This window comes from Mus pahari, chromosome 8, assembly GCF_900095145.1.
Source record: "Mus pahari chromosome 8, PAHARI_EIJ_v1.1, whole genome shotgun sequence".
Classification (NCBI taxonomy): domain Eukaryota; kingdom Metazoa; phylum Chordata; class Mammalia; order Rodentia; family Muridae; genus Mus; species Mus pahari.
The window spans coordinates 68,991,175-69,013,290 of NC_034597.1; the positions used below are offsets into that span (position 1 = coordinate 68,991,175).

General features: G+C 41.0%; 1 protein-coding gene across 5 annotated transcripts in view; it reads right to left on the reverse strand.

Moving 5' to 3' along the window:
* Positions 1–884: 884 nt before the first annotated feature.
* The window catches only part of Dgkh (diacylglycerol kinase eta), a 169,453-nt gene continuing 148,221 nt past the window's right edge, over positions 885–22,116 (reverse strand). For 4 of the 5 annotated variants that reach the window (XM_029541438.1, XM_021203179.2, XM_029541440.1 and 1 more), the window contains 4 exons: positions 19,900–20,019; positions 19,132–19,240; positions 17,620–17,750; positions 885–11,828 (listed from right to left, as the gene is read on the reverse strand). In XM_029541438.1, the coding sequence (XP_029397298.1) occupies positions 11,742–11,828; positions 17,620–17,750; positions 19,132–19,240; positions 19,900–20,019 (447 nt within the window). In that variant the 3' untranslated portion in view covers positions 885–11,741. The remainder of the gene's footprint in view (positions 11,829–17,619; positions 17,751–19,131; positions 19,241–19,899; positions 20,020–22,116) is intronic. The other variant, XM_021203180.2, reaches the window with a different exon arrangement.

Genomic DNA, 22,116 nt, shown 5'->3' on the forward strand with positions numbered 1-22,116 from the left:
ACTTCCCTCTCTCTCATGACTTTAGCTCACAAGATGTTGGCCTTCACATCTGCATTTCCTTTCAGAAATTCTCACCAGAATTACGTTGGCTGTGGACAGCCTACCTACAGTCACTTTAAACTCTTGTGAAACCAACCCAGAATTCTTAGTTTGAGCTCCACATTCATCTACAGCCAACTCCAAGTCCAGGCTGTAACTATGACATATTTATTATTGTTCCCTCCTTCTCATTTCAATAAGATTGTCCTCAGGACCCTCTGATTGCCTGCCCTGTCCTCGGACCTTTTCAAGTTCATTTATGCCCATGTCCACATCCCTCATGTCCAGCTTCTGCTTCTCCCTGCAGGTATGTCCTTGTCACACTACACCATCTTCCCCACTGCACTGTTCTGCTTTTTGTTTAAAAACATTTGTGTCTCTGTGTGTGTGCAGTGTGTTCACACAGGCGTACGTACATGCAGAGGCCAGGAGAGGGTCCTAATGTACTCTGCCAGTGCTCTCCAGCTGTTTGAGTTACTCACCATGAACTGGGGTCACATTTTCTCAGCAAGCCAGTCCTCCTGTCTTTGCCCTCCTCAGAGGTGGGATTCGAGGGGTGGGCAGGATGTTCAGGCCTGTTATGAGTGCTGGGACTTGAATTCCAGTCTCCCTGATTGGGAAGCAAGTATTCTTAATTGCAGAGGCATCTCTTATAACATCAAGGATTTATTTCTAATGGGGTAAACCAAATTGTGTTTTGAACATTAATAACTCTGCTGCATGGAATATTATCTATCAATAAAAAATTAAAACAAAAACCACACTGATATAGACACTGATTTGGATGTATCTGGGACAGAGTGTGGGGGGGATCATATAAAGTCACAAACTGTATAATTCCAGTAATACTTGACCTAATGAAAGTTTCGCAATAGAGACAGGTTATCAGTTGCCTGGAGTTGAGAAGAAGTTGAAGGCACAGTGGGAGTAGCTGTGTTCGTAAATGGGCATCAAGAGGAGCCTTGTTGTGGGTGACTCAACTGTTGAGTAACTTGACCATATCAGCACCAGCATCCTGGCTCGGATACTATCTAGACTTCAAGAAGGGTGTGTGTGGGAGGCTTCCCTCCAGAAAGAGCAGACCTCACACCTTCCAATGCAGTCTTTTTATTTGAGAAGGTCAATCTGAAGGCAGTGCCCCTTGGGAAAGACGTCTCTCATTATCATGGACATCAACCATTACTCTCAGTACAAAAATACACACATCAGTGACTTCCTTACAATAAATACAGAGTCATGCATCCCACAAGCGAAGGCACCGAAACTGGTCACTTAGTAGTCATAAAAATTATTAGCTACATTAACAAAGCCACCCAAATTATCTGTACAAGGAAATATAACAATATATTCCAAAGGTGAAAACACATTAAAACATCTTTAAAATAGTATGCAATAAATATCTCAGTTCTTATATAGACTTTTAAAAAGTATGCCATTGTAAACAGCATGTAAACAAACAGAACTCACGTCTTATCATTATTAAAAGTAATTGGAGCCAAAGTTAGAACCTCTGCTCTGTCAGGTCCATTTCAATGGCAAATGTGCTAAGCTGGGAAAAAGTTTCACTCTTTTCTGTAGCAAACAGAGCCCACTGTGTAAGAAATAGGCAGACTTTATCTGCGTCTTTCAGATACAAGTATTTAGTTTCAAAACAGACTACCAAAATGTAGTAAATTCTTAGCTATATAAATATGGCAAGACTAAATTAAAACTATCTTTTGAAATATAATAAAGAGAAGGAACTACATTGTTAGGTTTTTACCATGATGGTAACAGGCGGGAAATAAGTTCTATTTTTATTGAAAAGCATAATGAACGTGCTGGGCAGAAGGGCACAACGCCCAGCCTTCCCTGCCCACTTCTTTTGTGGAACATTTACAAAGTTGAGCTAAGCATAAAAGCTATCAAGTTGAGACCTTTCTTTTGCTAAGGGACCCAGAAATGTGTCCCTTATTTTATATGATATTTTATATGATGGGAAATAGTGATTTCAAAAATATGCTTATTGAAATGTGAAAATACAAACCAGCAAGAGCCCCCTCCCCCAACCTTACTGACAGGAAAGATAAAGACAGTTTATTTCTTCATTCTCAATAAAGGAAACCTATAGCCTATCTGTCAATAAATATTCAGAAGTCAGTATCATAACACAAATGTTTGCTGTGGTTAATCTACATATCAGAGCCTTGTGGGATTCAGACTCGCATATTACTAACGCTGAGATAACAGCTGTGCTCCCCATCAGAGGCCATGACTTCCTACCTCCATCAAGATCCCTAAGGTAACACCAACCCACTTCAACCAACTTCAAGTGGAGCCGTCTGACCTCCCACAAAGCGTCACCGTGTGACCTCCATCCTCTCCTGTGGGTCTGCAATGTTACCTCATGTATTTTGCTGACAATGCCATGAGTTTGTGCCTTTCCCAAATAAACTTGAGATTTCTTCCTGTTCTACAAACCGGACCCTTGTGTTCAGGGCAGCCCCTCTAGCAGCAGAAGCAGCAGAGCCCAGGGCTAGTGAGGCCCACTCTTGATCAGCAATGGCCAGAATTGTGGCCGACAGGAAAATAAATACGAGTTGTGGAAATGAAAACCGGGTTGCTTTGTGGTGACTCGGATTTGGTTAGTTTTGGAGAGTGTTGGGGTGGAAGGAGACATGGCCAAAATAACCCCAGAGAAGAAACTGACTGTGTTTGTTTAAAAGCCCTCCTAATTTTTTAAACAGACTTTAGAGAGATCAATTGAAAACCTACAGACAAGAGTTCTGGCTTATTTTACCTGTATCCTCAGCATCTAAGTGAGTGCCATGGTTACAAAGAAGTAGGAAAAGTCAACCAAGTGCCTAGAAGAGGCACGTAATTACTTAACTGACTAGTGTTCATTCAAGAAATTTAACTAACAGAGCACTGTGATAACTTTTATCATTATTTGGGGACATGGTAGAATAGCTTTGGAGAGTCAAAAAGGAAAATAGGCCCATGGGTAATAGCAAATTTTTAGTCACTATGTTTTATAAGGGTAATGATAGTCACAGATAATATTAACAGTAAATGGCCCAAAATTATACAAATTTCATCTCTGTCTTCTTGGGCAAATACTGTCTAAAAATTTCACCTTCATTACTGTTTTTCATTCTTTTCCAAGTTCATAATCATAATCAATATATGTATATATATTGTCTATGAAGACTGTAAGTAGTCAGTATATAGAACAGAATCTGTAGGGCAAGTGTATAATTTACAAGCAATAATTTGTCAGGAATGTTGAAAATTACGTCTTTCAGAAACAAGAATTCCTGACAGATATTTCTGATGTGAAGAAACGTGATTATTATATGAGGCTCCTTGACAAAACAGTTGCTTTTGCCTGATAATGTTGTTTGTCTGCACAGAAAGCATGTGTCCTTGCAAGCACAAGACTTTGAAGGTTTTTTTAAGTTTTTATTTGTGACAGTATGAAAATAAAATTCAAAAATATTTGTCAAAGTCCTATTATGTGCTAGATATTCTCTGGGACTACAAAAAATAGAGAAAAATTCAGTGGTGTGTGTGTGTGTGTGTGTGTGTGTGTGTGTGTGTGTGTGTGTGTGTAAAACAGAATATGACATTAATAGAAAAACTGAGTTTGCATGAAACGTGGATGAAATATTGGCCTGAAAATTATCATTGAGATGGATTAAACCACCACCACCACCACCAAAAGCAACCAACAAAACACAGGCTGTAGGCAGGCTGAAGCCAAAGCACTGCAAACTGGAGGCCATCCAACAGTGCTTCACAGAGCGTTGACTCTGCACTGTTTCTTGGATGAGCTGACCTGGGCCCTGTCATTCTGCCAAGGTACTAAACCCCCAGGCTGGAGCTGCTCTGCATTCCTGGGTTAGAAAGGTTAACAGAGGGGAGAGGCGGGGCTAAAGGGGGCGGGGCAAGCAGGACTGGGCTTCCTGATCGGCCCTTTGTTCCCCTGCACTGTGCTCAACCAGCCATTCCTGAGGCAAAGTCCTAGAGACTCATCCACACTGCTAAGGGACAGGGAAGCCTACTAAGCATGTTTTGTGTCTCTGTACTCTGGGATGTGAGAATGCAAGCAGGAAATGGAATATGGTGTCTCTTCTTGGGGCAGTTTCTCTAAGGGAATACGTGAGGACCTTGACTGGCAGCTATATTCAACTCGATAAACTAGCCATTTAACACGAACACAGAAAACCTAATATGCAGATTAAAAGACCCATAACCTACTCTGGGTAGATGTCACTCATTCAGCTTCACCTTCCATTTTGTTGTTTGTTTTTTTGCACTGTTGGGAGTGAACCAGGGTTTCACACTTGCAGTATAAACACTCTTCCACTAAGACACTTGCCTTCCACTTTTGTTTGTAAATGCAATGTCAAGGGTTACCAGATTGGACATTTCTTTTTCATGTTATAACTGGAGTGCCTTTCTTTTTAACTAAAATGTCACTGGAAAAGACAGAGTAAATTTAGGTAGGACTGAGAACATCCATCCCTTCTTATTGTAGAAAACAATTTGACTACCTATAACTGGCAGTGTTGGGCCAACTCTTAGAGCTGGGGTCCCAAGGCACCAAAATACATTAGTGTAGAGAGGACATGGTGGGCCAGCGACAAGGTGTGACCAAATGAGCCTTGTCAGATCCAGGAGGTGAGTGAGAAACAATCACTGTCTCCAAGGGAAACACATCACAGGGAACACACTGCAAGGCTCGGCTAACTCACCAAAGTGTCTTTGGTGTTCATCTATGGACCAAGTCACCTTTAGTCTGTCCTTTAAAGGAGCCTTCCAACTTCCTGAACCAAGATCCACTACTTTCTGCTCTGCATTGAGAAAGCACAGACAGCTCTACCCTGGGAATAAACATTCGCAGAAGCTGTTCTAAATGTCTAAGAGGTTAGCTCGTCCACCCCGATGGCTTCCTTAATTGACCAGTACTTTCTGCAGTAAAATGGGCTCTCTGGAGAGTTAATTAGCTAACTTCTAGTTATGACTTCAGACTTGACCAGTGGGGCGCTTTCTAAGCGCTCACCACATTAGACATTTTACGTGCTTTCAGTTCTTCTGTAATACAAAGGGAAAGACTTTTTCAAACTCTTTGTTCCTGGGCCTTGGCAAACCGCCTCAAGTTCCTGCAATATCTATGTTTCTAACCGGTTCTCACTTTTTTCCATCCTCAATAAATGCATCTACAACAGGGAAACATAAAGCTCTGTCTGTTATTAAAAGCAAATTAATTCTTAATCTCCCAATGGATTTGCATGACTCACGATTCACCTACTGTTTATGTCATAAAACAGAAGAATAACAGTTGGATTTAGGGATTAAAGCGACTTCTTTGCTCTGCAACACTCAGTAGGATTTTTGTTCTTTCCTTGGAAAACAAGTGTTTTTATTCTGCATGGTGTGTTGTGCAATTAAATGTCGTGGCTTTTAAAATTTGAGTCAAGAATGCATCCAAATGAAATAATGAAACACTCAGCTAAACTTCCTGATTACTTGGTAGAAATAAACAAAGGCTATCCACTGTGGGTTCCATTTGCAGTGTAGCCCAAAGCCAGGCAACGGGTTCTGAACACAGACTCGAGAACCATGGGCTAGATATCAGAGGCATGAGGTTTGTGGTAGGATTCAAGATTCAGCGTTAATTGGAATGCCACATTGGCCAGTGCAATCACAGACATGTCCCCACCACAAGAATTAAAAACCCACTATAAGAAAAAACTTACAAATTGAAGACATAACATAAATTGGGCAAAATATATCCTAATGGAGTTCTTGACTGCATTACCCCTTCAGCCTTTCTGCTTTGTGTCTTTTTAGATATAAAAATCATTTTGTAGAAAAGTTCCTATGACTGGGGTAACTATAACTCAGTTACCTAAGACAGGAGAGAAAATATTTTTTTCTTTTTTCTTTTTCTTTTCTTTTTCTTTTTTCTTTTTTTTTAAAGAAGGAATACACTGGGCGTCTGTTTCACAGAAATGAGCATTTCAAGTATATAAGTCAACCATTAACAGAGCTATTACACTCCAGGCAACAGCAGTAAAAATGAAAGGAGCTAGACTATGCATTCTGTATAAAGAGTACATTTCACAATATAATAAATAAGGGCACTGATTTATACAACCATTTTAAGTAATACTGTCAAGGGACAATGCTCACGTCAGCACTGTCCCACAGAGAGAAAATCAAAGGTACAGTTCTTGCCCTGAAAGCCACAAAATATACAAAGCTTTTGTGTCTGCTTGTTATGAAGTATTTTTATCTGCCAAAAGTCTTGCAAACTCAAATACATCTTGGCAAGTTTGAATAACCAGCATGTAATTCTTTTGGTATAAAAAGGTAAGAAAAACCATAGTATGAAAACTAATAACACCAGTAGGAGAAAGCTGTTTTACAAATAGAGATTTAAACATACAAGTGACTTTTCTCTCACCTAAAGAAAAAAGTCAATCTCACCTGACTGTTTGAAAATAATTTTCATATTTACCAGCTATAGACAAATATATTACTCCAATGTATTAGTCATCTTTAGTATATAATATATAACTCACAAAACTGTGAGTGTTATAATCCCCAAACCTTTCACAGAACGAGCTACCAACTATCAGCACTGTGAGCAACCTTCAGCTGCATATGCAGTTAGAACTACCTATACAGTCAGACTGTAGAAATGGAAAATGGCTAACCTGTGTGAACAACACTACCATCAAAGACTAAAGGTCACAAAACCTTCTTCCTGGTTGGCTTACGTATTGAACTGCAGTATTCTACTTTGATAGCATCAGTTGAGCATAAAATGTCTTTATTTTAATGCATTTTATAAGTAACCCTGTGTTCTCCTGGGTTTGATTAATTTACTCTTGAAATGTAGATAATATGAAATGTCCGGACTATTTACAAAGCCTTATGCATGGGTAACTTGTAGCTAATAGGAAATATTTTTATGTGGATCTTTAAATAATTTTTAGGCTGTGGTTTGGTTTTTCTTTTCCAACTAAAACTTGGAAGTGCAAAAAAATAGAAGTACATTAAATAATGTAAATATTATATCTTAAATTACACAAACGGAAGTAAGCTGCTCACCTATAACATATACTGTGGAGTCTATCTTAAGCATTGTTACTGAGTTAATGCAGTCTTGGTTTCATTTCTTTACCTGAAAATAACAGAGTACTATAAAAAAAAAAAAAAAAAAAAAGATAGATGCAGTCCAGCTGTCTTAAGCTCTCTGTTCTCTGTATCAACAAACTTTTATATATTTTCTTCTAACATAAATATCTCTAAACAAAACATGGAAAACAATATAAAGAAAAATAATGTTTTGCTTATATATATATATAAAAAAACAATTACCACCCTTTGAAAGTTCTAGTTGCTTCTTTGTGAAGGAATCCTATTGCTAAGGTATCATTACCATTGTGACAGAGACTGTGACATAGAAGTCACCTGAGAGATGCCACAGCAGAAACAAGGGAGATGAAGGGCTTGCTCCCCTTGGGGTGGGCAGTGAGAAGGGAGACCAGGAAGCCACTGGCAAAGCAGTCCCAGGGGTCAACAGTCCCTCTGAGGACGCTTCACTTCTAGTTCCTTTATTCCTACCTGTACTGGGTAGAGTTTGAAAACTGCCATCTCTTTTAACCAACCATGAACCCCATATCTAACAATCTCACAGCTGACAGACAGGGAATGTGTCTATTGAGGTTGGGGGTCGGCGGGTAAGAGAGACTCCAGATGTTAGAATTTAAAAAGGGATGGATTTTTACAGCTAAATTAAAACTGATACCCCTAAAGAATTCATCCTTGGAAAATGAAAGTTCACAACGCACTCGAGCTCAGCTGCAGGTATAAATCACTTACTTTAGACCTGATGTATATTTTTTTTCAATTTTTCAATTAATGCCCTGTCAATTTATGTAAAAATAGAAAGATTATATATCAAAGAAGCTAGGAAGTTATGCTTGGATAATTTATATTAAAATATAAAAATAATTAAGGGACAGAATCCTGACAATAAATCACTGGGAAAAAAATCTCAGTTTAGAATAATTTGAATTTGGAGGTCAAGAACATATTACCTTTTAGTAACTATTTTTAAGGGATTTTGAACCACATGAAAATCAAGATAAGTTATCATAAGATAGAGATCCACATCTAGCAAAAATATGCCTGCTTTCAGAGTTCGAATGGCACACTCGCTTTTCTTACAATCATCCCAGTTCTTCACCCCCCTTTTTTGCATACCTAATGACTCATGTAACATGCATGGGCTGCTGTGTCCCTTCGAGCATGGCGAGCATGAAGCATGTCCGCAGGATACTCTACTGACACAAGAAAATGAAAGAGTCTTTATCTCAGTACATGTTCTTCTGAAATGCTCAGTGTGAATTACGTCACAAGCAACCGAGCGAGAACAAACTAAGCCAAGTGTGGGGCCGGGGAAGCTTAATGTCCCCAAGGGCCAGAATCTCACCAAGAGGAAGACTCCAGAAGCAGACCTGGAGTGAATCTAAAGTTCTGCATTTAAAAATATGTACGTGGGTGTACATGGGTGAGGGCGCCATGGTGGGAAGATGGAGGTCAGAGGACAAGTCCACAAGTGTTTCTCTTTCCACTTGTATATGGCATCTGGTGTCAAACCCGTTGCCAGACCTGCTGAGCCAGCGTGTCAGCTCCAACAGTGTGCATTGCTGTAGGCTTCCAGATAACATGGATGCTGACTGATGGATGGCCCACGGACCACAGACTTAGCAGCAGTGACACTGTCAAGTGAAAATTTTTTGTGATGGTGGAAATGCTCTACATTTGTGGTTACAGGGCACTCAAAGTGTAGGTAGTGCAACTGAACTAAAAATAGAACTTGGGGCAAGAATAAACTTCAATTTAATAGCCATAGGTGTCCAGTGGCTAAAACGCCAGACAGTACAGATCTGGTCTGGACATCCGCTGTTTCCATCTTCTCAACCACAGCAGTGTCTCCAAATGAGCCAACCAACCCATCAATTTATTTCAACTGTCTAGCAAACTGAAAATTGATTGAATCCCCTCTGACATTGTGCCATGGGTTAACTGATAGGACGGTGAGGATGTGCGTAGACACAGATGAGAACTGCATAGTCACCTGGAGAACACCCAGTTCTGTTCCCTTCCTGGGCTGGGGGGAGTACACAGGAAATGCTTTGGAGGACAGCAGAGTCAGCTACAGTCGGGTGCACACCCGAGCATATCTCTCCGCTTAGGCGGATGTGGCTGGATCCTAGTGAGGACCCCCTTCTGAAACCTCACATAGGGTAAGAGCTTCTCTGTGACACTAGCAGAGATGGAAGGAGTCACGGGAGCACACTCCTGTGCGCCCGGTGTTGGAACTCACTGGACCCAGACTCATGAAGGCATGGGTTGGAGAGAGAAATGTTCACACTGGACAAAATCATTCATCCAAACTGTCATATTAGAGAATCCCCGTCATCCCTAAGCTATGCCACTGAAAGTTTTCATGAGTCCAGGATTTCATGAGTCAGAATATTCAAAAGGTACCAGCAGGAACTGAAAAGATTACCAAACAAAAACCAGCCAATCACTGTGCACCCCTGGGGCAGCAGCCATTAGAATGTCTTTTCTGTTGACAGTGATGTATTTGGGGGAAGATGAAAACTCAATAATGTGTGAATACACTCTTTATAGACTGGAGTCCTCTCCCCACCCCCACTCCTTTTTCTTGAACAATAATCTTGGGGGGGGGGAGCTCTGGGTTGATCTGGCTTCACAGGAAAAGTTGGCAAGGTACCCACCAGGTGGTATACAACAGGGGCTTCACAGGTGTGAAGCTTAACATTGAAACTACTAAGCGACTGGTTCATTATTAGCTCAAAAGCCTCAATAGTAATTATCTTTGGAAAGTGTCCATTGTGCACAACCTAGGTAAAATATAAGACATACTTATATGGTCAGGAACGCACTGGGCTTGTCTGTTGATCCTTTTGTTTTTTCGCCCTGTTATGGGTGGAGCCAAGCCCCTTGCCTGTCCTAAGCAAACACTGCCACTGAACTTCATGCTGGGCCTTCATTTATTTTTAAGGTATTTCAATTTTGGGATTTTTTTTTCTAGTAAATACCCAAGTAAAAATGAAACACTAAGCATTGGGCAAATGATTGTCTAGAAAGTAGCAGGGATACTGTATGTCAAGACAATGTATGTCAGTAAGTGCAAGCGTGCAGGTAAAAGGAGCATGACACGTGTGTGCACATGTATGGGTATGTTCATCTACTGAGTACCTAGCAGGTTACACTATCAAAACCACCTCCTCTGGGTCAGCAACCCTCCTTGCTTCTCTTATATACACAACTTTCAAATATTATATATTAAGGTGACTTTTGGCATATAATGACCAGAAAACAGATTTTTTTCCTTTTTTTTTTTTTAAACTTTTTTGACATGTATACCTTTGGCTTTCAAATACTTGATGATTCTATTGAATGACACTGACACACAATGGTTTTTAAAAAAGGGAAATAATATCTAACCGGATAGACTATCAAAATGTGAGATAGTAATACAAAAAGCCCTTAAGAAACAAAATGAAATTCCTTCTATTGGTGAGTTCCTGTCAGCAATAACCTCAGCTAGTCCCCAGAACGTAGGCTAGGAATCTCAGCCAAGACCTTGAAAAATTTCTGGATGTCAAGTCTTACAAGTGCAAGCAGAAACTCAAAATGGTTATTAAACTGAAATGAAAAAAAAAGGGGGGGGACAAAATGTGGGAATTTGGGTTTGGAAAGCTGGAATACATTTCGTAGCTGACAGAACAAGGAGGGTTATGAAAACGCCCAATAATTCTCCTTATGTGCACACCTGTAGTTTGGGACAGGCAAAGAGTTTGGTTTGCATAAGATGTATATCACTTGTTGATCATGGCACAGACGAACATTCCCAGACTCTTAGGTGCGGAAGATTTACTCCAAAGTGCCCTTAACCAACCAAAAAGTGCTTGGGTAGCTGGGTGGTAATAAATTAAATTTCATTATAATAAACATTAAAGCTATAGAAATATTACAATAATATATATAACATGCAAGAAAAAGAAAGACAACTCAGGCAAGGAACATCGTGCATCAGATTCGCATCAGTCATAGTGAGTGATGGGTTGGTTCCACCGTATTTTTTGACCAGTGGATACTGGGAACGTAGGGCGAAAAACTGAAAAAGGACAACCCCTATCTTTATCTCCTAACCAGCGGCTTCTAGAGAGGAGCCAACGACTTCACTACGAAGCCTAAGACGTTCCAGCTGCACACTGTAAACACAGCTGCAGGCACACATAGGAACCTCCTGTGGGCCCAGATCTAAAGACACTCACTGGACGATGGGCAAGCGAGTCCACCTTTTAGACAAGGCAATCATGTCTGATCCTTCTTCCACTACGGTGAACATTTTTTTTTTTTTTTGCCCGTCAGGTTTGCACAATGAGAACATGGCTTTTGTGGAATGGTCTTTTTTTTGGCACAAAACTTATTTTCTAATACCTCAAATCAAAACTTTCCCCCACAGCAAAATATCAGTCACGAGAGGTGCTTCAGAGGTGCTTATCTGTGCCGTAAATCACAAGAACAGCCAGAGGCTTCCAAGGACTCTGTATTGAGCGGTGAGTGAGGACTTCTCTTCCCAGAAATAGCACCAGTGTGACCACACCTCAGACCAAGTTGGGAGGGTTCCGTTCAAGCTCCTTAATTCCCTGGAGAATTCGCTTCATATGACCCACTTTCGGAATCCCCAGGTCCTGAAAAAGTAAGAGGAAAAAAAAATTAAGAAAAAAGAAAACATAGGAAGAAAAACAAAAGTAGTAGAAAGGAAGAGAGGGAGGGGAAAAAGGACAAGTTTACCAATAAACATTTCAACTAGTAATTCACATAATTAGCATCTACTTCATTTTATTAACAGTTCATAGTGATCGGCTCTGGAAGTGACAGGTAGAAAACTAAGTTAAAACAAAAAATACCATGATACTGAAAAATGATCAGTCAATAAAAAAAAATACCAGGCCCCATGCAAACTCTTCTTAAATGTGATATCTTTCCAAATTATGTTAAGAGTCAAAACTAATATGGCTTCTCTCTCTCTCTCTCTCTCTCTCTCTCTCTCTCTCTCTCTCTCTCTCTCAAGTAAAAAACACTGGCTCTTTTGTGATCTGAGGCAAATGATGGAGGACAACTGGACTTTTAAGGCACAGGTTTTTATCGTGTACATGCATGCGCGCGCGTGCGCGCGCACACACACACACACACACACACACAATCTTTCTTTCTTTCTTTCCTTCCTTTCTTTTCTTTCTTTCTTTTCCTTTCTCTCCTCTCTCTCTCTCTCTCTCTCTCTCTCTCTCTCTCTCTCTCTCTCTCCCCCTTTGGTAGACAAGATTCTGCTACCTTGTCCAGCTTACTCTTGGGACTTAATGATCCTCCTGCTTCAGCTTCCCAACCTTTGGAATTCTGTTCTACCACACCCAGTTCTTAAGCTTTATTTATATCTTGTACTATATTAAACATAAGGTTGAGGCCTGCTAGGCATGGTGGTACATGCCTGAAGTTCCAGGATTTACTAGTCAGGGGTTGGCGAATACCAATTTCCAGGTCATCTTTGGCTACATAGCAAGTTTGGGACCAGCTTGGGCTACATGAGATGCAGGATTTGGGGAGAAAAAAAGTGAGGTTTTACAGGGGAAGATACCAGTGTCCACTCCCTATAATTTAAGTAGTAAATTTATTTGTATTTGCATCATTAGTCCAGATTTGATGAGCATATCTTAATAAGTAGTGTGTGTGTGTGTGTGTGTGTGTGTGTGTGTGTGTGTGTGTGTGTGAACGTGAATGAGTCTGGGCATGCACGTGCTACAGTGACCATGTGGAGTCCAGAGGCCAACTTTTGGGAGTTGGTTCTTTCCTCCCACTTTTTGAGGCTCAGTCTCTCTTGTTGCTTAAATTATGTTGCAGAACATCCTAGGCTAGCTGGTCTTAGCTCTCAGTGCTTCTAAGTGATTCTCTTATTTTTTTTCTCTCCTTACTTGCTAGACACTCTCCCAAGAATTTAGGATTACTAAAGGGAAATGTCCTAAGAAAGTTCACACAGTTCTACAGTGTAGGGGCTAGATTTATTTTTGAGGTTACAAATGAAGCAGACCAAACTGATTTGAATTACACACATGGACACAGCATACACACTCTCTCTTATTCTTTAGAGCAGTAATAACAACCATTCTAAATCCTTCTAGAAAAACATTTTTTTCTACAGCCAGCACAATTCAAGTTTGAGATAATTCTGGGGTAACATTTTTATCAAACTTAACTGACCCAGAAAACCAAATGTTCTTAAATACTACCTGGGTGAACAAAATTAGTCCTTAGGCTATTTCGCATTTCTTGGGTATGTGATAAATACCAAACTTGAGGGCAAGCCCAAATTCTTATCTGTTGCATAAATTTGCAATATAAATGCGTGTTTTAATGGTACTGGAGAGTTGGCTCAGTGACTAAGAGGGCTTGCCACTTTGCAAAAGACACAAGTTCAGTTCCCAGCACCCATGCAAAGTGGCTTACATCTACCTATCACTGCAGCTCCAGGGACCCTACAACTTCTGCTGACCCCCTGGGCACCTGGACATATAGCTTACACTTATGCACTTAAATAGAATGTCTTTTTGGCAAAAAGAATGTAAATGCTACATTTCAGAGTTCCCATTTGAACAGCAGACTTATTCTTTAGATGGTATAATAATACTCTGCTTATAAAATGTATTAGCGGGCTGGTGAGATGACTCAGCAGGTAAGAGCACCCGACTGCTCTTCCAAAGGAGCAGAGTTCAAATCCCAGCAACCACATGGTGGCTCACAACCATCCTTAACGAGATATGACTCCATCTTCTGGAGTGTCTGAAGACAGCTACAGTGTACTTACATATAATAAATAAATAAAATTAAAAAAAATAAAAAAATAAAATGTATTAGCTAACTTATTTTAGGCTATACAAACACTTCTTTCTCCAGAACACAAACTTTACTTTGATATTCTACTCAGAACTACTGCTTTGGTACAATGAGAGGAACGTTTTCTAGAGGGTAACATAGTTACTGGCTTGGTGGCTACAGACCCTTTACTTTGACCAAATTCAGTATCTTCTTGACTTCTAGTTGATAGGTTGTGATAAAAGATTTGCTTTGACATTTGATAGAGCTCTCAGTTCATCAGGTATCATATACTTATATCATTGTATACTTACTTTTGATGTGTATATGTTTGCGTGCGGAGATGTATGTGTGTTGACCGATATGTGCTTTGTTCATGCATGCAGAGGTCAAAGATCAACACAGAGTGTCTTTTTAAGTTGCCTTCCATCTTATTTTTGAGATGGGGGTCTTTCTGGGCATGGGGATCATTGATTTGTCTGGATTCCTGCCCAGTCTCCATCTCTCCAGACTTTATGGTAGTTATCATATTCTTTATTACTGACTTTTTGTTTCTCTGGATGAACAGACATAATTTTGCCAAAGATTCCTTTGAAGGTATTGAGGTATCCTAGCCACTCATATACAACTTTCTGAGTGTGTCTGGGGGAGGGGAACCCCCACCATGCCTTTACCATCTTCTCCAGCATCCCTACTGGGTTCCAGCAGGGGAAAAAAAATCACTGCCTGCCTCCTCCTCTGCTCAAGCATGTTAGAAATGCTTCTCTTAGGCAAGTTAGGCTGTCAGGTTCTTATCTTCAGTTGTTTAGTAATCTCCCACGTTAAGGAAGGGATGCTCGGGCTGAGCTGTGGGAAGGAGTTAACTGGGTGAGAGATACTGAGACGTGAGCCATGAGCACACATTCTCATGGGCAGAAACAGCAAGGAGACCAAAGTGGATGGGCCGTGGGCCAGTAAGGGGCCAGGGACAAGGGGGTGAGTAAATAGGCAGAGCCTTTGGGTCTCCTCAGAGATGGATGCCACTGTTCTCATAAGGAGGAGAAGCTTCTGGAAGGCCCTAAGCAGAAAAGTAATGTACTTGATTGAAGATGGCAACAAACATATCACGGTGGTGGATTATAGACTGGAGAGCCAGAGGGACAGCGAGATGATCTCCCAAGGAAAGGTGGGATGTGGGGTGCAGCGTGAAGGAAGGTCCTGGGAAGAACTTGAGAGCAACAATGGAGTGGAATCTACAACCTAAGAGTTTGGCTAGAATGGAGAGATGGATCCGAAAGGGGAAGACGCTAAATCTGACTCTGGGTTTCTCCGCTTCCAGCACCCGAGGGGCTAGGGACAGGGTTCAGCAGAAGGTGAGAGTCCCTCTGGGATACCTTAGGATCTACACCCTTTGCGAATGCCCAAGTATCAGTGGCCGGTTGGTAATAGAACCCTACAGTTCACTAATGAGGTCAAGGTAGATTGTTATTCCCTGTCATAGTCATAAACAGGAGTTGAAGCAGTGGGTGTGTGGGAGAAGTAATCCTTCCCCAGCATGTAGGAACTAGTCTATGGGTCTGCCTCTTCCGAAGCTCACACACGGGCAGAGGGAAGCAGTTTTGTGCTCCAAGAGGCTCTTCTGAAAAAAAATGGCCTCTTCCCATCACCCATACCCTATTTCAGAACCAAAAGCGTTGAATGTCAATACAGATTTCTAAAGTGGCAAGGGAGAGAATATAACTGGCATGAAAAACACGAAGAGAGCAAAATCAAGCCATGAAAAGTGAATAAGGAGGTTCAGTAACGCCAACCTCAGCCTTCTCCTTCCTTCTCATACTCGCTCTCTCCCCCCACAGGTCACTCTAACTAATGTGCCGTCTGTGCGTATGCACGAGCTTTAACATTTGACAAGTATTTGCTGCGTTCAATATATGTGTATGCATATATACACGTGTGCTGAGTATATATCTGTATATATATTCACACAACATGAACATGTATGTATCTATGTGTACTTTAAGACACATAAGTTCAGATCATGTATGATGTGAGTCTCCAGAAAGACAACACAGAGAGAGGATCTAGCATAATCCATTAACCAGCAACTGGCTCATCAATAAATAGTGCAACCTGCCCAGGTCACCAGAAGCCACACAAACACTAGCTATAATAAGGCACCAGAGCTCTGGGCAGGCGTCACGTGTGTGCTTTTCAAGTTTTGAAGTCAATCTCTGCTTTATGAGCTCTCATGCTGTGTATCCTGAACTGCATTGGTTAGGACAGAATAAGCCGCCTATTATTTTATTATTATTAGAGCTAACAATGCTTAGATAGGGGCAGTAGTCTCCTTTTGATCTGCTGTACAACTCTGCAATAAAGATACGAACTTTACACTATCCATTAATAGGGCCAAGATCTTCACTAAACTACCCAGATGAAAGCCCAAGAGTTATGAATGCACTGAGAGGTCCTAATTCTGCTAGAACACCATCTACTGGAAAGGGATCATGTCATGGTGTTACTTAGTGGAGCTGTAAAGCGGCAGCGCGCTGTGAGAATATATCGCAAACTCCCACCCACCATGCATGGTTTTCTGCATGTGTGTGCGCGTGAAAGCCAGAAGCTGATGTGTGTCTTCCTCCAGCACCTTACGTTTTGAGGCAGGGTCTCTCATTCAGTTTAGAGATCACTGGCTAGATGAGCTGGCCAGAGGACTCTAAGGAATCCTCCTGTCTCTACTCACCCCCAGTTCTGAGGTTTAAGACGCATGCCACCGTGCCTTGTTGCTGTTGTTGTTTGCATGTGTGCTGTTGACAGACCTCAGGTTCCCAGAGGCTTGTGCAGCAGGGCTTTAGTGACCGAGCCATCTCTCTAGCTCCTATCATTCTCGTTAAATCTTGGACAGAATAACCCCGCTTACGCTATTCTACCGCTGAATCTGTACACAAGGCTAACGTGGAATCGCTGCTCGCCATCAGTGAAGGTTTTCCTGCTCTGGCATATGACAGAGAAAGCAGCTATGCATATTTTTAGCTCCATTTACTAAGAAAATAAAGCATTTCCTTTTGAGACTAAAAAGACACCAACACTGTGCCATGGGAAGGGAGCTTTGATACACTCACTGTCTAGTTATTTATGTGATCTTCAAAGTACAGCTAAGAAACCCAGCAAAATCAGAGGATCCTAAAATATCACTGCTGTCTCATCTATACTCTCATATTGTATGTTACATTAATTTTTAGTTAACATTATATTTCATTCATTTTTAGTCTTTTCCAACAACAGTCACTGCCATCCGTGCGGCTGCGACACAACGAAGTGGTAGAAACGTGACTCACTTGAAAACGTGAGGACAGGAACAGCCACACCAGAGGATACAGAGAGAGGTTACAAGGTGCATGCTGTGCTTCTGCTGTGAGAGTCAGAGAGTGGTCCTGACAGGAAAATACTGCACACATCCTCACCGCAGAAGCACACAAGGATGTCAGACTATACACAAATGTGAGAGATGAGCGCACAGTTGCATAACGCAAGCCAAGCCAAAAGCACATGACAGAGGACTCACAGGACGAAAGATTCTGCATTGCAAGAAAAATGTCAAAAGCCAATGAGAAGCGCAAAGGAAAAAAAAAATACCTTAAGATCTCGTCTTTCCAGATGCAAAAGTTCAGCCCCTCTGACGTCATGACGGATGAAGATTTCTTTGTACTCTCCCAAATTGAGCAGATCCAGCCAAGCAGCAACTTCCTCTGTGCCCCAATTCTGAACTACCAAAGTTAAGAGCAGAACCCCCTTAATGTCTACATGCGCGATGCATTACAAAGCAAAGGTCAGCCAGAAAACCGAGACAGACAGCAGGGGGCGCTAGCAAAGGGACGGTGAAAGCGGATGCTTCGATGGGGCTCCTTGCCCCTTCCCATGCAGGTTACAGACTGCCAACGATAGATACAATTATGACTAATGAAAGATGGGTGCCACCTGCACCCTCCCCTCCCCTCACAGTCAGCCATAGTCCAGCTTCTCATCAAAACCATACAATATGTGTCAGGGCATTAATTTTGTGCCACAAGGTGGTTTCATGATGCAGAAATCAGAATGGGCTCCAATGCCTTTCCTTAAGACCGCAGGTCAAAGTGTTTAGTTAGAAACGAACTACAAACACCAGCGTTAGAATATGCTCTGGGCTCCTTGGTTTTATCAGTGATATGCTGAAAGCCTTGCATACGGTAAGTGTTGCCTCTATTGACTCTGTTATTGATAACTGTAACAATAAATGGCCACAGATCACTACTTCATTGTCATTAAAAAAAATTGTTCAGGCTGTTGCCCAAGACTAGCTGGATTATACTAGTTTTCAGTATGAATAACTGTTCTTTCAAATCTTTCATCAAAAAAAACCAACTTTTTTTTCCCCCTGTGTTTGGTTTTTAAACATGGCTCAATAACTATTCCTGTAGATGTAAGATTTTATATCACTGTTTATGAAAATCACAGGGCTAACTCAGAAGGGTTTATAAAGTGATTTCATTATGAAAGGCAGATCTAGACACAGAACTCCCAAGGTACAGATAGCTTAAAGCTAACCTCTAAGGGATAGAGCTAGAGAAAGCAGCAGGGTTCAGAAGACCTTGTTTTTGCTGAGAATGTAAGTAGCACACACTTTGGTATTTATTATCAAAGGGTGGAACTGTGCCCTTAAAACAGGAAAAAAAGGGGATCTGGAACTTCAGTGACAACATATATTTAGCAAGCTGAGTAAAAGAAAATGTCTATGCTCGCCTTATCAAAGCCACCAAGAAAACGAAGTTACTCACTGATGTCTGAAGCAGCTGTTGAGAAGATAAAGGCTACTCTGAATGGGCACACTGATTCATCTGGTCAGAACAGAAACGACTTAGTGCTGGCCTTCCCTTCTCCTTCCATTTATAACCACGGATTCTTACCACTAACTGGACATACTGAGTATGACATGACTTGCATGGTTCAATGTGCCATCTTAACCATTTTAAGGTATACAATCCGCTGATATTTAGTATATTTACAATGCTGGGAGTGCTAACCACTACCTAGTTTTAGAGTATTCCCCTGCCCTTACCAAAAACTTTTCCTCAAGTTATCCCCCACCCCCTGCACTATGAGACCACCTACCAGGCTGTGAACTTGTTTTCTGTTTCTGAGCCTTTTCCTTTTTAAACTTTGGCACTATGCGAAAGACTGTGCTTTTGTTGTTTCTTTTGGTACAATCCAGAGGAGGCTCCTGCAAAATTCAAGCAAAACAAAAACAAAAATCAAAAACAAAACGGCGCTCTATTAGCAAGTATAAACTAAGAAGGGTTTGTATTGCTGCGATGGAACACCAAGACCAAACATAACACAAAGAGGGAAGGATTTAAGTTTCAGCTTACATTTCCATATTATCGTCCATTGCTGAGGGAAGTCAGGGCAGAAACCTGGAGGCAGGAGCTGATGCAGAGGCCACAGAGGGGAGCTGTCTAGTGGCCTGCTCCTTGGGACTTAACTCAGCCTGCTTTCTTATAGAACCCAGACCACCAGCCCAAGGGTGGCCTCACCCACAAGGGGCTGAGCCTTTCCCCATCCATCTCTAATAAGGAAAATGCCTTACAGGCTTCCCTATAGCCTAATGTAGTAGGTACATTTTTAAACCAAGGTTCCCTCTTTTCAAACAATTCTAGCTGGTGTCTAGCTGACATAAAACTAGCCAGCACAAATGGGTCCTGAATGCTGAACGTGTACTACTCTACTAAATGCCCATGTTCACAAAAAGGCCCTTCCTCTCAACGACAAAACATTTCAAATAAGTATTCAAACTTCACTTCCCTGAAATGTCTCATGTCAAAGGGAAGTTCAGACTCTAAGGTCTTAGTGTCCACATTCGATAGGCTGGATTAAACATACCTCGTCCTCACTGGGGCGGAGGATGTAATAAAGCCAGGGGATCTCCGTTAACTTCTGAAGCTCCATCTCCACAGAGTGTAAGGCACTGGACACCCGCTCTTCGTGAGGAGATTCCAAGTGCTAGTCACCAGCAGGGCGAGAAGGAAACACAGCGAGACTCAGTGACCAACTTCACACAGCAACTAGGCCACTTGGAGCACCTCCCCTTCTGATAAGCTGGTTGGCTGTCCTAACCCCTAATCCCGGAGTTGATATATCTAACTGGCGAGGCTGAATACTCTCCCCTCCACAACTACTGTGTTTAGTATTTCTTGGCCCTCATACCCATCCCCTCCCCCATTCTAACTGCCCCATTCACTGCTTGCAAGCACATATCTGTCAACTGTCGCATTGGTCAAAATTCTTCTGACTTATCGACTTGTTCCATAAACAAATAACAGTTTTAAAAACTAATCATAATCAAAGACCCATCATATAAAAAGTACATCACACAAATACACACACACACACACACACACACACACACACACACACACACACACACACATCCTGGCAAATCAAAAGAAAAAGTTTAGGGAAGAATGAATCTCCAAAAATTTTATGATGGAGAACTATTATGAAAATGAGGAGAGAGTCAATGGGCTAGTAATCTGGAACTAGATGTGGCTACTTTAAAGAGAATATAATGGCCATTTGTTCACTGTAACATATTTGAGGGAGTTACTACAATGTGCAGAATTGGAAGGCAGTCAATGAGATTCTAGCCATGGCATGGTTACTAGCTATACAAATTTAGGAAAGGTAACTGATTTCAGGCACCTTAGTTTCTTCTTAGCACAACATAACTAGAGTATTTCTGAGAATTCTTTTAGCTACTCAATCCCTTTCTAGACTATTTTAAACCACACAGTACTGATACTATGTTCACAGAATTTTAGAAAATTCTGAGATTATCATTATTGTCTATTATAATAAGCATCTTTTTGTTGTAGATTCCCTGTAATATTGAAAGTATCTATCTTCCAGTAGTTAACAAAAATAAGATTTTTTTCATCCTATTGTATGACATTTACCACTTTCTTTTAATATAAGAATGTATATCTGGCAAAATTGATTACATGGTACTTCACAATTGCTCTGGAAGTAAAATGACAAATAAACTTTGGTGCTCTCAAATATAATAAATTATTATCATATTATTGTTAAGACTTTGGGTAAAATTTACCGGAATTTATTTCAAACCAAACGTCTATGTTTGAAGATCACAAAGGAGTAGAAATGGAAGGAGAAATTTCTTATGTTTTAATATAATATAATCACTAAATACAATACATCAGAGCAAAAGAGATACTTTGGGTGTAAAGGACAAAGTTACGCTTCTATTTCTTTCTTATCATAAATGACCTTAAAAGTCTTTCAAGTGATATGCAAACCGCACATCTCAATTTGAAAACTGGAACCTTAATCACAGCCCACAGGATTTCTGGTAGGCTTATTTTGGAAAAGCATTAATAGAAGATTCTGATTAACAATAATAGTATCAGCATTAGCCAAGGCGGGGCCTCCACCGAACCTATCAACAAGTAACCAATACTAGCTACTATCTCTGCATCACAGGAGTAGAGACAGCCACCCTGTGGCCCAGAAAGCTGTGTTTCAGTTCCCTGGGAGGGGGCGAAGAGAACTGGACCCTAAAGAGCCTCTGGGTGTCTTAAGCAGAAAAAAGACTGCAGTGGCATATCCTGCTGGACCACAGAGCCCAGCAGGACACCATGCTCCAGTTCCCAGCCCGCCATTTCACATACTACATCAGTAATAACTTACATAATTTTCATTGGTTTATATTTGCCCACACAGATGAGACTTCTATGACAAGAAATGCTTTGGGATCATTCAAAGAGACACAAGGAAGGGAAAGACAGCTAATGTATTAGGCCTTCTACAAGCCTAATTCCAAGTGGTCACAAGATTCAATGTCAGAACACTTAAAAACAATTCAGGTGTTTTCTTACAGAAAGGGCTGTATTTATGTTTCAGGCCTGAAGGCTTTAGCCAAATTCACATTTTCTTACACTTGATTTCCAGGACCAAACTCTGAGTTAAAATAGAAACAGCTCCTGAAATACAATGTTTATAGAGAAAATCTGGAAGACCATACCAATCATATTTCCAGTATTCACCAGGGGAATGAGACTGTGATTTCTCCTAAGTCTGTAC